This window comes from Ambystoma mexicanum, chromosome 5p (genome assembly GCF_040938575.1).
Source record: "Ambystoma mexicanum isolate Mex_15411 chromosome 5p, UKY_AmexF1_1, whole genome shotgun sequence".
In the NCBI taxonomy this organism is placed as follows: Eukaryota; Metazoa; Chordata; class Amphibia; order Caudata; family Ambystomatidae; genus Ambystoma; species Ambystoma mexicanum.
This window is the reverse complement of record NC_090930.1, coordinates 46,199,108-46,216,585: the sequence shown is the minus strand read 5'-3', so window position 1 is coordinate 46,216,585 and position 17,478 is coordinate 46,199,108. Positions and strand designations below refer to the sequence as shown.

General features: G+C 49.1%; 1 protein-coding gene across 1 annotated transcript in view; it reads left to right on the top strand.

Moving 5' to 3' along the window:
• The first annotated feature begins 4,179 nt into the window (after window positions 1-4,179).
• The window catches only part of FOXO4 (forkhead box O4), a 230,917-nt gene continuing 217,618 nt past the window's right edge, over window positions 4,180-17,478 (top strand). Inside the window, exon 1 of the mRNA XM_069612403.1 lies at window positions 4,180-4,882. Coding sequence (XP_069468504.1) covers window positions 4,436-4,882 — 447 coding nt within the window. The 5' untranslated portion in view covers window positions 4,180-4,435. The remainder of the gene's footprint in view (window positions 4,883-17,478) is intronic.

Sequence of the window (17,478 nt, the reverse complement as noted above, 5' to 3'; positions counted from 1 at the left end):
TGTTACAAAAGATTAATTCTCAATTGCATCTTAGCTTATTATTATAGAATCCTAAAATTCTAGGAAAATAAATATGCACAGTCCACCTGTTTGCTCCATGGGCATCTACACACAACACAGCAGAAGCTGAACGGAAAGAAACAATGGGCCTCATTACGAGGTATGCCGGTAGCCATGCCACTATTGGCGGCATGGCTGACGGCAAAACCGCATCCGTGTCCCTGTCCTCGGAATGAGGATTTACCGGACCATTCCGAGTTCGGATGGCCCGGTAATTCCTCACTCGAGGACACGGACACGGTTAATCCCCATTCCCATTTCAGCCCCCATAGGGCTGAATGGGAGAGGGAGTAAACAACGGGCCATTACGAGATGGCCCGTTGTTTGCTCCCTCTTCCCCTCGCGGGACCCGGTATGCACGCCTGGGTTTCCCAGGCGTGCTTAACGTGTCCCGCGAGGGGACCTCGCAATGTGGCAGAACGGGTTGAACGACGTTGCAGCCTTTTACGGCGCCGTTTAACGCGTTCCGCCAGGGTCGTAATGAGGCCCAATTTCTTTTATCACAGTGTGCTGTTTCTTTTATTGAAAGGCTTCATAGAAATATATTCTGTTTCAGAGGCTTTTCTCCATGGCTTGCAATGATATCCATGTAGATAAAAATCAAAAGAAGGTTTCTGGTTTCTGTGAAACAACCTGACCTTTGCACTGCCCTCTGCTCTAAACGTGTGCGTAAATGTACGCAGGAAAATAATAAAGCTGTGATATTTACAAGATTTTCATGCGTAAAAAGGCCTGGTTCGACCCTTATCTGGAGGCATGATCATTATCAATGAATTGTTGGAAGGAGGACTAAACAAAGAGTCGTCGCAGAAAGCAGGAGTTGAAGGTTTTTGGAACGTTTTAGAGAGGAACTGTATGTTCAAGATCGTTTTCTCATGAGAGGAGACAAGCTGGTACCAAGTCTAATGAAGCGATTGGAAAGAGGTAGTGAGAAGAACCATCGTTGCTTATAGGTGCACGCCACACAGCACTACTGGAGTTTCTCTTTTTGAACATAGCAGAGGAAGGAAGGGGGTGTAACTCACCAATAGCTGAACAGGCCGGGGCGTTGCTCGACCTTGAATACGCAGATAAGAGGGAGCTGCTCCAGATAATAGTTCAGCTCAAGCTGTGTGTTTCCAATCAAGGATACACTCAGAACCGAGCCTCCTCAACTTGAGGATCTCTTTTAGGCAATATAACCCTCTGCTGAATTAACAGTCAGAGTGATGGATTGCTCAAAAGAGCGGAGATACCCACACCGCTATGACAAGGCTGTAAGGAAAGAAAGGAACACGTTAGATGAACCAACAAAAAGAAACGCAACAAAAAAACCCTGTTCTAGATGTTATCTACCTGTAATTCCCAGGGATGGAAGATTAAAGGAATGTTTCTCAGAAGAACCACCAGCTAAGGGAAAGTAGACACACAGGAATATGGTTAGCCAGGGCTCTGTAAGGTAAATGCAGAGGAAATTGGACACCTAAATGTTTTTTACCCAAGGGAAGGCCGGAATGGTACCAGAGGAAGAGGAAGCAATGATAGGAGAAAATAACAAACAGGATGGTTAGTACAGGGAAGTACCCCGGATGGCAACAGCACGCAATTAGAGCCGGGGTGGTGCACCAAGCAGGATAGCGTCCAATGTGCACTAGGTTTCCTGAGCGGTGAACACACAAGCAGTTCCGCAATTGAAATGGTCCCTATGAATATCAAAATCCTCTTGAGCAAAGGTGGGAGATCCAGGAGGTGATTAACACAATTAACACTGTCCTAGTTTCCTTTAGATATGAGACAAGAAAAATAGGGCAAGAGAAACAGGAGTGGACAAGGCTCACCTGGGTTTTAGAGAGTGTTCAGCAGCAGGGAGCGGGCTATCCCCGTCTGTTAGGATTCCAGCCAGCACGATTGGTATTGAAGTATGCTGTTACGTGGGCATACCACGGGAGACTGCAGCGGATGGATCCCCAGAACAGGGGAGATAGAATCCGAGGGTTGCTGCAGGAGTAAGAGAAAATCCGGTAAGGAGACTGGTTCCGGTTCGCCAAATCCGAGGAAAAGACGATTAGAATTGTCAGAAGGAATTGCAAGGTTCGATACACAAAAAACAAGTAATCTGATAAAGTAGGTAAGTAAACGCCAATTAGAAGCAGCGTCTTCACCAGTGAGGAGCGTTATAACTGTTTTGCCGGTGGGCGGACCCTGACCTGCCGTGATCACCTGGCTTGACACGTGACATGGTACGGAGCCACGCGAAGCGTCCCCCGCGTCTCCACGGCAACCTGCAGCGCTGAAGAAACTAAAGTGTGCTCCGCCTGCCGAATTCAGAACAAGCATTGCAGGAGCGGGATTGAGATGTTACAGGGGGCTACAAAGCTGTTTCCAGGCTGTATGGGTGATGTGACTGGCATCGGAGTGAGGTTCGATGAAGTGAAGGACAACCTCAGACTGAAACAGATGAAAAACAAGGCATTGCAGGACAATAGGAGGTTCAGGCGGGGTAGCTTTCCACAGGTGGGAAGCTGGGTCAGGGTCAAATTGCTTGTAGTGTTGAGAGGCGATGGTTGCCAATGGTCTAGGCCAATTGATGTCAAAGTGATTTTCCGACAGGCTGTGAAGACAAAGGATGGAATGGTATGGAACTTGGAGAGAGTGATGGTGGAAAATTTGAGAGAGTGAAAGGATGAGTGGAGGATAAATTGGGCTGGAGAACAAGGAAATCAATAGTATTAAACGTTCCTTGCCAGAAAAAACAGAGATGTCTCCTGCTGCACCGAGATGTTGAAGGAGTTACTGAAGACGGAGGGACATATCTTGATGACTACACCCATTAGCGAGGAACACGAGAAGAACTTTTGTGAAAGAAAGGGGTTGTGTAGAATGGGGTCCACATTGTGTTGCAGAACCCAGTGACATGATGTGGAATGTGGTGCCCAGAAGTGAAATGTGCGTGAACGAGAACGTTGGTGCGGCAACGGTTACACAATGTGGAATGTGGAGCCCAGCAGTGGGATGTGTGTGAAGGGGAATGTTGGTGAGGCGATGGTTAGAGGAGTTCCAGAGAAGCGGGGTTCGCATTCCCCATACATACTGCATTAGGATATTTACTATAAACCATATATATGTTATTAAATATCATTAATGCAAGCTGGTCAAGTGGCACAGCGAGTAAATCGCTTGCTTTGACATCCAGAACCTGCTGACGCAGGTTCGAGGTCGATAAATTAGCACCACACACCATGGGTAATAATAAGCAGGGTTCGTAGTGCTATATAAATGCGAAATTATTACATAGCTCTCAACCATTTGAGTCACAAAAACGGGTGAAAACACCCGATTTTGTTTTTGGCGGGTGAGAGGCCCATTGAAACGAATGGGCAAATGGGCTTGCAGGAAGCTTGGCGGGTGAGTCTGCTCTTTAAAAGGCGGGTGACACCAGCCAAAAGCGTGTGAGTTGAGAGCTATGATTATTATAAAATCAGCTGGTGTCTGTGCCCTCTGTGGACACTACACTTATGGCAATTTATTCTAAAGTCACTTCCATGGTGCCTCCAGTAGATGAATCTCCTTGTAATGTCATTTTCAAATTAGGAGGTTTGCATATATTTTGTCCCCGAGTACTAATAGATGAGCTACATTTGTAATTATCCTACAGTATTCTTTTTTCGTGTTAAAATGCCATCTGCCACTAAAGTAGATTGGGGTAGTGGTGGGTGGTTTTGGGGGCGCGAATGAGACGTGTGGAATTAGGCGCACTGCTCTTGGGAGGCGTATTCCCTGGCTCTGGGCCACGAGGCCGCGCCAGCGCTTTCCTGCTCGTGCCAGGCCTGCCAGCGCGCGCACCCGAGCCGAGGCACGTGACTGGCCGGGGCCCGCCCGAGCGTCAGAGCCGGCTCTGGGCCACGAGGCCGCGCCAGCGCTTTCCTGCTCGTGCCAGGCCTGCCAGAGCGCGCACCCGAGCCGAGGCACGTGACTGGCCGGGGCCCGCCCGAGCGTCAGAGCCGGCTCTGGGCCACGAGGCCGCGCCAGCGCTTTCCTGCTCGTGCCAGGCCTGGCAGAGGCTAGGCTACGCGTCGATGAAGTGCGCGCGAGCCGAGGCACGTGACCGGCCGGCGGACGGGCACGCCCGAGCGTGAGAGCCACGTGACGCGGTGGCGGCGGGGATGCACGCAGCGCCGCTAGGGTCCGTTCCTCGGATGGGAACGAGCCACTACTGTTTGTTTTCGGGGCTCTCTGCGGCGCTGCCGCCGCCGCCCCGCCAGTGACCCTCTGACCGGGGTCCAGTCACGCGTCGCCCACCCGCTCGGGACCCCCTGCCCGCGGCGTCTGTGATGCGCTCTGGCCGCCGCGCCGGAACCCCGCGCCTTGACTTGGGACCCCCAGCACGTTCCCCGGGATGGAGGAGGGCCTGGAGCGCGGCGGGGTGGACATCGACCCGGACTTCGAGCCCCAGAGCCGGCCCCGCTCCTGCACCTGGCCCCTGCCCAGGCCCGACCTGTCCCTGGTGAAGCAGGAGCCTGCGTCCGAAGGCGCGCCGCCGCCGGAGGAGGAGGAGGAGGGCCGGGGCGAGGGCCAGGAGGCCGCCCTCTGTTGCCCGCAGAATGACCCGGAGAGCCGGGCGCTGGCCGAGGGGGGGGCCGGAGCAGCCGGCGCCGCGACGCCCAGGAAGGGCGGCTCGAGGCGCAACGCCTGGGGCAACCAGTCCTACGCCGAGCTGATCAGCCAGGCCATCGAGAGCTCCCCGGAGAAGCGGCTGACGCTCTCCCAGATCTACGACTGGATGGTCAAGTCTGTGCCCTTCTTCAAGGATAAGGGGGACAGCAACAGCTCCGCCGGCTGGAAGGTACCCCCACTCTCCCCGCTCCCCGCCCCAGTCCCGTGTGTGCCTGCTAGCAGCGACATGTGCATAGGCTTCTCTCCCTGTATGTGAGCCTCTGATCAGATTTCATTGCATATTCTATTCAGGGCGAGCTGCCAACATTTCACCTCTCCTTGATCGTTTGAACTAAGAGTCCGCCTGATGCTTGTGGGGCAACATGTATTTATTTCACTTATAAAGCGCACACGTAGCCCGGAGCCATCGGGGCGCTGTTGCAAACCAGTTACTCACAATTGGTAACAGTTCAGCCAGTGGAGTTGGCGCAGGTGCCTAGCAAATGGAGTAAAAACTGACAGCCTATTCAACTAGCAAGGTTTTGAGGAAAACTAATGAGGGTCCAGTTCTTAAGGTAGAGGGCAGGGCTTTTTAATGTTAAGCAGCGATGTAGGTTTTTTTTTTATTACACCATTTAGCCCAGTTTCATGGAGCGGGCGACTGCCCGGGCGCGGATCTATGTGGAATAAAAGGACCACCTGGAAAACTGACTATGATCTTGCCAGAATAAAGATTAAGCAGCCTGCTGTGCCAGTGTTGCTCCTCTGCGATGTTCTGCTGGCTGCTCTCAGCTGACTTAAAATGCTTTCGGAATATGCATACATTCCAAATGCAGCCGCAGATGCTCTGTAGTCATTCACCCTGTGCCTCTCATTCTTTGTTTTGACAGCCTTTCAAGTGGGGCAATTTATAAGTGAAGGCTCACTTAACAAGCCATTGTTTTTACACAGTATGTGCTTAACATTCCAGTGTTAAGAACTGAACATGGAGCATTTTTATTCACCAAGCCAGCAACACATCAGTTAGCTGACCAAACCTACGCATTCTTCAAAGAGAACTACAATGCCACATAGAAAAAGCTTTAAACTACTTATTTTCATGCCTCTTTATTTGACACAACAAAAAAACGTTTTGGTGTATTACTTTTTAGCTACATGTGGCGCATGCCTGTCATTTTCTTGGTTACGTATTCTAGTGTCTGCTTTGGGATGTGGATTACATGCATCCGAGGTATTTTACATTTTATAAACGAGCCAACCACTGCCTAGCCGCACACCAGATGGCAACTCAGTGTCACTTGGCACCTTAATTAGGAAAGTAGAGTTAATTGTGTCACCATGCAGTCAGTCCATGGCAAATCATTGCATTGATGTGTGCAGCAATGTTTTGTGCGCTGCATAAGCCACCACCTGTTGGTTAATGGCATGTTTGTCACTCCCGAATGTAACTGAGCATATGCCTGTTCTTGTCTGATATGTACATACAATAGCATACTGGAACATTTTGTGTATGTGGCTCTGACTAGCATGCAATCAAAGAAGTTGCCTCAAATTGTACATCCACTAGGCTAAACGCACTTTCTTCACAGCCGCACCATGATTTTCACTGGCTACAGGCCGGCACTAATAAGAGATGATAATGCCAACTGTGTTAGACAAACCATGCACCTGCTCGTTTATGCAGAAATAACCCTTGAGGCCTGCTTAACAGTGAGGAGGTAGTGGCTGAGGAACCATGCATTAGAAGCTGGTTTTGTTTAAAACGCTTCATCAGCTTATTGCTGGTCAGGCTAAAGTTTGAATGAGGTACAATCCTTTCTGTCTAGCCTTTATGTGCATTGTTTATTGGGTCTCATCTACGGTATCCTGTACGGTCTATAGATATAATTTCCAAAAGATGTTTCTGTATTGGGGGTTGGACATGCTCACACTGCGACCCAGCCCTTCCTCAACTAAAATGTTTGAGAAACAAGAAGCAAAAGGGCCTGTGTACCTCATTTGAGTGGCTGATGTTGGAGCCATTTTATACTCTCATCCAAAAACTGTCCAATAAGTATGTATGGTTGCAAAATGTTAGTCTGAGTGTTGCAATCGGTGATGTGAGCACTAAGCTGTGCATCTGTTATGAATTTAGAGATTAACGCATACTATCTTTTTTTATCATAGACTTGTTTATCCAATAAAAAGATTTTTTATCACTGTTATAGTCCTGAAATGCTGTGGTCTAATGCAAAGCATATAGGAATCCTCACTGGTGCTACATGTCCCCTTTCCCACTCTCATAAAGGTATTTTGAAAGAATACAATAAGAGTGTAGCAGACTGTCCATCTTGGAATGATAACCTTCCATCAGACAATAATTCATATGGTTAGTCTAGTATTGACCCTTGCGAAATACAAATACAGTGGTACGTACAGAAAACCTGCAACAGTGGGCCCTCGGACCCCGGTAGGCTGGTCACATCGCAGTGTGCCAGTATGGACAGTTTGAAACTACATTCAGGCAAGGCCTTCCCTGAGAGCAGGTGACAGAAAAAAACTTTACTTGTTTTCACATTCAAACTCTTCTGTAAAGTACTTGCATTACAATGTAACGTAACCAGTTCATTTATATAGCAATTATTTATTCATGTTGAGGAAGGGTTTTGTTGCACGACACGCAGGTGTGGTTTGGGAGTGAAGTGTGCCAGGTTGGGCGGGGGGGTGCATACTGGTGTTTCGCCCGGGGCAACAAGTTGTCTGGAAACTGCCCTGACACCATTACATAACATAATATTGCATACCCACAGTAGAGCTAAATGACTGTGTAGCTGGTTGTTTGTACTTCAAGTGTACCCATAAACAGGGGCACCTCAAGAGTGTAACAGTGCTGAACATGTGTTCTGGAACCCCTCTTTGCACTGTAGTATGTCATGTAGTAGTGGAACTGCCAGTGTTTGGTATATTTATGGAATGTTTATTGGATACATTTTCAGATTCAGTTGTGGTTACTCCCGGTGCCTAGTTGGAACACTTGGGTCTTGAGTTTTGCCATCACCTCATGTTGGGAGGGGCGGGGGTTTGTCTTCTGGGATGTTATTACAGAGTGGCGAGCGATTGATCATTGGTTCCTTTTTGGTTTTCAGATGAGCAGGCTGTTGGCCAGAGTGGAGCAGATGGCTATGTCGTGTTGTGTATCCCAGCTAGCCACCTGTGCCACAACCCAATAATGTTCTGTTTGATATATTATTCGTTTTTATTCCGTGCACAGGTGCCACTTGTGTGGTCTCTCTACCGGTACTGTGAACAAGAAAAAAGAGTGGGCGTAGGTTAGTGGGAGGAGCGGAAGAAAGAGCATGGGAGCTGTGACGTGCTGTTGGCAGCTTCAGTTCGGATGTACTGTTCGCTGAGCTTGGGTGTGAGATTCAGGAGTCGGACATCATGAGGTGGTATGCAAGGTTGTGTGTGCTTATGTCTTGTTAGTGTTGTGAAGTGTGTGCGGTTTGCTGTGCTGAGGAGTTCTGGTTGTTTTAGTGTAGTATGTGAGAGGTTTATGCGGAGGGTTGATTGTTGTGGGTTGTTGGTGGCCGTGGCTCGTCGTTTTCCGCTTTTCCAGTTTGATGGCTGTATTTTCTCTTCTTCCGTGGGCCCTAATCGGTAAAGTCGCCTCTGGGTAAAGGGGGGGGGGGGCGACGGCTCTTTACTGTCCTATCCCTTAATCTTGTTTTTCCCCCTGCTTGGTTGATGGGGAGGTGTGTGGATATTATACAATGTACTTTTTGTAAGACTTTGGGTCTGAGTTTTAGATCAAATTAGGCCTCTGTTTGTCCATCCTTGTTTAGAAATTTGAATAATTGTCATAAATAGATGAACCTAATGTATATAATCAAGGTATGGTAGTTGGCTCCACCAGGTCTCGGCCCCAAACCAGTGTAATTGTCTGTATTGTTTGATTCTTGCTTTTAAGTAGTATGACTGGGAGGCTTCTAAGTTACATGTATGTGAAACACAAAAACGTAGCTTGCACCGGAAGACCATGCATGCTTTTGAGTTGGTGATTAGTTGGCCCGTCCACATGCTTAGGATGCGCCTAATGTTATGGCCTTTCTTGCAGCCTTTTGATTTGATGGTAAGAATGCTTGCCTCAAGGTCTCTACAGACAGATCTGTGTCCGTATTGAAGACTACATTTGATGTGGCTTTCCAGGGACAGAATCGCTGTTTTGCGGGGTGTTTCACCTCCCTCCCATTGCCTAACGCATTGGTGGTATTTACTTGTACTGGGGGGTGGAGTTATCCCCCACCCCCAAACCGTATTTTCATGCCCCAGCCCTCGCACTGTACACACAACATAAACACTTATCTCCTATCTGCAAAATGCACCCTGCGGGCCGCTCAGTGGCTGAGTAGGTGAATTGTGCAGGGAACCAGAGTGCGTCCTTTCCATCTTGTACTGTTGTGTTTGGTGGAATCCTGGAGGGCAAAAGCTCTAGATTCTTTTTTTTAAACTTGTGTTTATTGATTTTACATAAATAACACAAAAGAGATAAACATTGCAATTTAGAACATCCCTTCCCCCTCCCCCCCCTTCCCTCCCCTTGGATCGGAAGAAAGTCAAAATGTCCCGGGTTCTCATTATGCGTTGAAGATATCTGAAACTTTAATGTTGTGTGGACACCACTGTTCCATAAAGTCTGACTGTAGATATTGTAGTGTCCCTTCCCACTCTTTTACAAACTTGTCTCCAGTTCCTTGGATTTTGTGGGTGATTTTCTCCATTGTTATATGGGACCATACTTTCTGTAGCCAAGTAAACGTCATTGGGGTATTCTTGTTTTTCCAATTTTGTGCTATAGTGGTCCATGCTGCTATGAGTAGTCCCATAAAGCTTCTCCATTGTGATGTGTGATATTGTCTTGCTGTATCATCTCTGAATCCGCATAGCCACACCTCTTCCCCCATCAGGCCCACATCTGGGAAAATGTTGCCCATTTCGTTTTTTACCTCTTCCCAGAATGGTTGTATGCCTCTACAATCCCACCATATGTGCCTCCACGTTCCCACTTCATCGCAACCTCTCCAGCATAGGTTAGGTGTGTTTGGGTACATCGAGTGGAGCTTCTCTGGGGTATAGTGCCACTGTGTCATGATCTTGACCCACATCTCCCTGGTTTGTGCCGATCTGGTCATTCTGGGGATCTGTTTCCATAGGTCTGCCCACTGACTGTCCGAAGGTTCCTTCCCCAGAGTTTTGCCCCATTTTATTCTGTATGCCCATTTGACATCTTCCCCCTGTGAGTTTATGTATTTGTATAGTGTTGAGACCCACTTTTTTTCCCCCGTGTTGGAGATGATGTGTGTCTCAAACCCTGTGAGGTCCCTGGTTGCTGCTTCTGTGATCTTCGGGGAGTTCAGCCAATGTTTTAGCTGCTCATATTTGTATCTGTCCCTTCTGGATATATTCTTGCCAGTAAAGCAAGATTCCAGGGATATGATTTCTTTGTCTGCGAACATTTCCCCGATTTTAGTGATGCCCACCTTCTCCCAGCTATCATATGCCCCCTGTTCCATCCCTGGTGGAAATAGTGGGTTTCTACTGATTGGTGTAAAGGGTCCTATTGCTGTGGACATTATGCCTTTTTTGTTTGGGCGTCCCATGCTTCTAGCGTGGATTTCATAATTTCACTTATTCCTAGGTTCACATGTCTGTGCTGTCTCTGTTTCCAGAGGAGTTCTGCCAGTGGGGTCCTCGCTACTGCTCTGTCTTGTTTGACCCATATCTGCTGTGGATTCTCCCCTACCCACTCCCTCAGGACTCTCAGCTGTGCCGCCTGATAGAATTTTTTGAAGTGGGGGAGCGCTAACCCTCCTTCTCTGGTTGGGGCTGTAAGGACCATTCTGGCTGTTCTAGGCGTTTTCCCCTTCCATACAAAGGACAACACCAGTTTTGTTATTGATTTGAAGAACGAGTCTGGGACACCCACCGGGAGAGCCTGAAAATAATACAGTACCCTTGGGAGGACGGTCATCTTGATGGCTTGAATTCTACCCCACCAGGAAATCTGTAATGGGTTCCATCTGCCTAGCTCTTTTCGGATGTTTATGAGAAGGGGTGGGTAGTTTTCCCCATAAAATTGCTCTATTTTTCGAGGTACAATTATCCCCAGATATTTTATACCTTTCTGTTCAATCTTAAGGTCTAGAAGTTTTGCTTCCCTTTCTATATTCGCTCTGTCCCCTGCCAGGATTAGTATCTCTGATTTTTTCCTATTTATTTTTAGGCCCGAAATGGCCCCGTAAATTTCTAGTTCTCTCACTGCAGATGATAACGTGGATTCTGGGTCCTGTAGGGTTATTAACATGTCGTCCGCATATGCGATCACTTTCTGTTGTTGACCTGCCATTTCTATCCCTTTTATGTGCACTGATTCCCGTATTTTAATTAGGAGGGGTTCTAAAAACAAAGCGTACAGCAAAGGTGAAAGGGGGCATCCCTGCTTCGTTCCTCTCGTTATCCTCACCTTGTTCGTAACATCGCCATTAATAACTATTCTACTGGATGGGGAGTTGTAGTTTGCCCTGATGCTCGCAATATATTGTTCCCCAAACCCCATGCGCTCCTATATTTTGAATAAAATGGACCATTCCACCCTATCAAAAGCCTTTTCGGCATCTACCGACAACAATATCGCTGGGGTGTGATTTATACCTATTTTTTCCACTAAATGGGCTAGCCTCCTTGTGTTATCATGAGTTTGTCTGCCCGGAATAAAGCCTGATTGGTCTTCACTTATCAGTTTAGGGAGAAGCGGGGATAGCCTCGTTGCTAGGATCTTCGTATAGATTTTTGCATCCAGATTAATTAGGGAGATTGGCCTATATGAAGCTGGGTTTTTAGGATCTTTGCCTTGTTTGTGAAATAGCAGAACCTTCGCTTCATTCATAGTGGGGGTCAGATTACCGCTGTCCTTAAAGGAGTTTAAGAGCCTCGTTAGGATCGGGGTCAAAATGTCTGCATATTTTTTATAAAATGAGGCCGTAAATCCATCTGGGCCTGGGGCTTTGTTGCTTGGGAGTCCCTTTATGGTTTTTCTGACTTCCTCCTCACTGATAGGTGTCTCTAGTGACTGCTTGTCCTCTTCTGATATTTTCGGGAGGTTTATGGCTTCTAAGTATGCATCTTGTGAGTTCGTGTCAGGGAATTCAGTGGAATAGAGAGTTTGGTAGTAATGTCTCAATGATTCCCCCATGTCTTGTGTACATGTTTGGGGGACTCCATTGGTGTCATAAATGGCTTTAATCGTTGTTTCCTTCTGTTTATCCCTCAGTTGTCTCGCCAGGAGCCGGTCTGCTTTGTTTGCTCTAATATAATATCTTTGCTTCAGATAGAGTAGGTTCTTCTCTGCACCCTTCATTCGGAGCATCTCTAGTTGGCCCTGTGTATGTTTCAGTGATTTTTTTAGAGCCTTTGTGGGGTGTGTCAAGAGTTTCTCTTGGATATCTTCGATTGATTTTTCCAGCTCTTTTTCCCACCAAAACCTTTGTTTATCTCTTGTAATTTTCAACGCTATCATTTTCCCCCTCAATACTGCTTTAAACGCATCCCATACCGCTTGTAGCGCCACCTCCCCAGTGTCATTATGTGTAAAGTATTCCTCTATCATTTCCCTTATGGATTCCCCTGTGATTGGGTCCTGGATCAGCTCCTGCGGTAGTTTCCACCTCCATAGCCCATTCTTCCTACCTGGGAGAGTCACCTCCAGCCACAGCGGGGCATGGTCCGAGAGGGCTATTGTGCCCTTATCCAGTCCCTGGATTTTACCCAGAAGTCCCACTGAAACCCAGAAGTAGTCAATTCTGGACATGGTGTTGTGGACATGTGAGAAGTAGGTGTACCCCCTCTGTTCACCCTTCAGTTCCCTCCAAACATCGTTCAGGGCCATCTGTTCTATTTGCTGCCTGAGACGTTTTGATGGTGCCCCTTGGCCGTGCACGTTCCCCGTACTCCTGTCTATATGCGGATTCCATGCCATATTGAAATCTCCCCCCATGATCACCTCCCCTTTAGCAAAGCTTTCCAGTTTCGTGAGAGCATCTCTAAGAAAGCCGTCCTGTCCTTGATTGGGCGCGTATATTGAGGCGAGTGTGAAGTAAAGGCCTTCAATTGCTACATTGGCGAAGGCAAACCTCCCTTCTCTATCCATGCTTGAATCTAGTAGTTTAGTGTCCATTCCTTCTCTCACTGCGATCAGTACCCCTGCTTTTTTCTCCGTTGTCGTTGCCTGAGCCCAAATCTTGTAGCCTTTTATCTGGATTTTCTGCTTATCCCTCGTTCTGATGTGGGTCTCCTGGAGGAGTAGTACGTCCGCCTTCTCCCTTTTAAACTGCTTTTCCAGTTTAGCCCTTTTTGTTGGGTGGTTCATGCCCCTTATATTGTAAGTCATAATACGTAGCACCCCCATTATGTTATATTCGTTTGTCGTCGTTGCCTCGGGTCCCCTTCTGTTCTTGATTCATTTCTTTGATTCATCCGATCCCTTCCCCACCCTTGAACTCCCCCACCCCCCCCAACAATGAACTTTAAACCAACCAAACTGTCCCCCGAGTTGGGCGAGGGTTCCTATTGACGCTAGAGCGTTGCGCCCATCGCTCCCTTCCTTCCTTACCCTCGGGGGGTATGATATGGGGAGTCCTAAACCCCAGAGATCCATCGGTCTTTGCCTGGTTCCAAGTCGTCGGTTCTTCCCATGACCGCCATCTGTGTATTGTCCGTTCCGTTCCGTCCTCCTCCCCCACCCCAGCCTTCATTCCGTGATTGCTGTTCCATGTTCGTACCCCTTGTTTGCAAGTTCCTGATTTCTTCACGTAGCTTTTCTCCAGGATTCCCTCCCTGCATTAGACTTCTTTTGCGTAATTGTTTCCCAACCCATTGGTCTTCTCATTCGATCCTTCCTGTCCGATGACCCCCCCCCCCCCCCCCCGTCTTCCTGTAGACCCAATGTGCTCATGCCTTCCTCCACCGTGGTTACTCTTCTCTGTTTCCCTTCCCACGTGAATAGCAGCCCAAATGGGAATGTCCATTTATAGCGGATTTGCTTTTCTATCAGAGTTTTCACCAGTGGGGCCATTGCTCTCCTTTTTTGTAGGGTTATCAGAGCGAGGTCTTGGTATAATTGGATGTTTTGACCGTTCATTTTAATGTGTTCCAGTTCTCTGGCTCTCCTGAGGATCTGTTCCTTCTGTGGGTAGGATGAGAGAGCCGCTAGGACATCGCGTGGTCTTTCCCCTGGGGCCCCCGATCTTTTTGGACCCACTCTGTGGATTCTGTCGATTCCGATTTCGTCAGCGTCTTGGGACCCCAGAATGTCTCTAAACACCTCCTTTACCGCCTCTTTCAGGTCTTTGTCTAGCACTGTTTCCGCCATGTTCTTAATGCGGATGTTGGAGCGTCTAGAGCGGTTCTCCAAGTCCTCACATTGAAGTTCTAAGTTGTGCGTAAGTGCCACCAAGTGTTCTTGTGTTTCACTAGCTTGTCTCGTATCATCTTCTAGTCCCTGCACCGTTTTTTCCACTATGTCCGTTCTTTCTTCTAGGTTGTTAATATCGGTTCTGATGTCTTTAACCACTTGTTTCATTTCGCTTTTCATAGTGGTAAATTGTTCTTGGACTGTGGACATGAATTTTTCTTGTAAGTCCATGAACCAAGTTTGCATGTCTTCCCTGGTCAGTGGTTGCATCTGTTGGGATAGTGACTCTGACTCCCCCATGGGTTCTCCCTGGTTTCTCCCCCTCGGTTGCGATGCTCCCTCCGTTGACCACATTTGCAAAATGTCTGCGCCTTGCTTCGCGGATTGGGATATCTGTTGGTTGGGGTTCCCCTTTCCTTTTGCTCTTGACATGGTGGCGTGGTCCGTTTGGCTGCCTGTGGGGCTCCCGTGCCTTCTTGTAGCTCTCCGGCTGGCCCCTCTCCGAATCCTATCCTTTGAGATGTCTCAGTGAGCGGGGGGGGGGGGGCCTCGAACCAGGCAGACTCGCAGACTGCGTCGGGTCTCGATGTCTGTCTATTTTGGGTGGGGGCAGTTCCCCTTGCTTTAGTGTCCTCCCGTTCTTCGCCCCCTATTTAGCGGGTCTGGGGGAAGCCCCGATCCATCTTTTTTTTTTTTTTTTTAATATCCTTCTCCCCCCGACTCCTTTTCCTGAGTCCCCCCCTTACGGGGCGTTGATCCGCGGGCTGGTGGTTTTCAACCCCCCCCCCCCCCCTTGATGGCTCACCTTTCTTCTTCTGCGCTGTTTCAGGGCGGCCCCCGCTTCTCCTCACCTGCGGTCCGCCCTGTGCGCGCTGCTCTCACCCTGCGTTGCGGCTCCTCCCCGGTGCCGCGGCTGTCGCTGTGTTTCCTTCCCCTGCGGCGCTCCCCGGCTGTGTGGTCCTCAATGGCGCTGGAGCGTCTCCTTGGGTACCGATGGGGGAGGGGCCGATCTGTTCTCTCCACGGGCCGCGCCCGCGTTCGTCCGCGGCGCCGGTTCCCTGTTGGGAGGGGTTGCTGGGGGGGTTGCTGGGGGGGGTCTAGCTGTCGGGGGGGGGGGGGGGGGGAGGTCGACGGTCGGACACGGCTTCGATCGTGCTGTGTTTGGCGGCCCGGGCGGAGCGCGGATTAGCTGCGACTCCTCACCCCGGCGGCCATCTTGGAATCAAAAAAGCTCTAGATTCTAATGGGGTGCTGCACCAGAGTGACACTTCCTGCTTTCGAGTAACTTCACTCCACCTGCCCCACCCACCCCAATTTGGGTGTGAGCAGGTTCCCTGGAAACCTGATGTGATGACTACAGCTACCACAAGCCCTTGCGGGAGAACTACTACTGATTGACCACACCTGCACTGGCTGTGAGCTGCAATTGGAGACAGAACACCAGTGGCTGAATATGTGAATTGTGCAGGGAACCAGAGGGTGCCGCTTCCACCGTGAACTGTTTTTGTTGATGGGGCGGTTAAATTGGAAACTTGCTGATTGGACCATGCCGTTGCCCAGTGTACTTCTGCTGAGGTTGGCATTCCAGATAGGCAGTGCCTTCATTATAAAAACGGTCTAGGGTGGCATGGTGCAGAGGTTTCTTTGAGGGGGCAAATTAGTACCTAGCGTCCCTAGTTGTACCCTTTATCTGTGGTCATCCAAGAAGTATTTGAATCATTTAATTGTGTGCGGCGAGACGGTGGCCACGTTTTGAAAGCAGTGTAAAAGGATTTGCTGTTCCTCCCTATCGAAGTCCGTGAACGTGTCAACCAGCATGGGCCGCTTGTTTGGGGGTGGGCGGGATCGTTATATGCTGGCTCTAAGTGACCCTCAACTGAGATGAGTAATTTTCTGGCGGTGCGGAATTGTGACTTGCATCTAGTGTGGTGTTTGAATTTGTGTTTTCCTATTTGAATGTGTTTCACAAGGTGCAAAGTTGTTTGTCCTATGTCCAGCCCCACAGGCCAGCTAGTATTTGTTAACGCTTGTCTTAACGCATGGCAAATGTTCACGGAGTGAAAACACTCATACCGAAAATATACTTTTGCTTAACTAAAAATATACCCCATTAGAATGGGAATTCGTTTTTTACATTTGAAACAATCATTTTACTCTCAATTTGAAAACATAGGGAATAAAATACTCGTATTTCAAAATCTGTTGTAAAGTATGTTTTTAAAGTCACATGCCTATGCACAAATGTTTGTTTTAGTAATGGAATTTCACACTGAAGTGTCTCTTTGTGATGGTGTTATGTAAAGTACAACTTGCATGCAAACTTTTCACAGTTATGTTATCACGACCTCCGCATAACCTGCTTTAGCCACACCACTCGCGCGATTCCCAGGCTCTGTGCCTCACCTGCACCCTCCCCCCTCCAGTCTTGGCCATTGGGCCCTCGAATAGAAAATGAGTTGGTCTCTCGGAGAGCTCATGGCACGTCCATGGGACGCAGAGCACCGTGAGTTTGGGTGCTTTAAGGCCCCTTATTTGTTAATGGGGCCACAGGTTCTGCTCTTTTGCGGTTTAGCTGGTGCTCGGGTAAGGGGAGCCCAGTTTGGTGGAGTTGTTAGATTTCTTTGGTATGCTTGTAACCTTCTCGACGCAGACTTCAGGTTGCGGAACCGCAATGTGCCGTGGCCCAGCCAGTGCAGTTATTTCAGTATTTCACATTGTTCTTCCGTTTGTTGCCACCCTGACAGCTGGCGCTTCAGGGTCGGGCTTGATTCGTTGTAGTGCCTCTCTGCACACTGCTAGAAGCGGGATCCTTTGGCGCTACACACTGCGGCGCTGCCTGCCATGACTGCACCCTTCATGCGCACACACCCACACCCCTTGGCTCCCTGGAGAAAGGGTGCTCTGTGTCCCGCTTGGATGGGACTGCCGTTCCCTGGCCGCCTCGTCTCTGAGCAGGCTTTGTGCCTCTGAATGGAAGGGGAGGAACATACTGGAAGGGGTTCACGGCGACCGTCACATGAAAGGGCTGATCTGCGAACACAAGCTCCCTGTAATCCTGGCTGACCACGGCGGCGCGAGGAATGACTGGCCGTTTCTCGAAGGCCTGCTGCTGCTGCTGGCACGGGCCTACAGGCCGGCCCCTTTATACAGCCGGGCCCTGGAACTGACGAGCCGCCACATTGCTCAATGCAACTGTAATGCAAAGTGCACCTTCCTTCTGCCATGGTTGCAGCATCTGGTCCATAGGTTCCGCAAGTCAAGGCGAGGGGTACGGTGCTGGGATGAAGGGCAGTTTCTATATGAGGTGTGCCACAGAAGGGTGCTCCATGGGTGGGCATGCT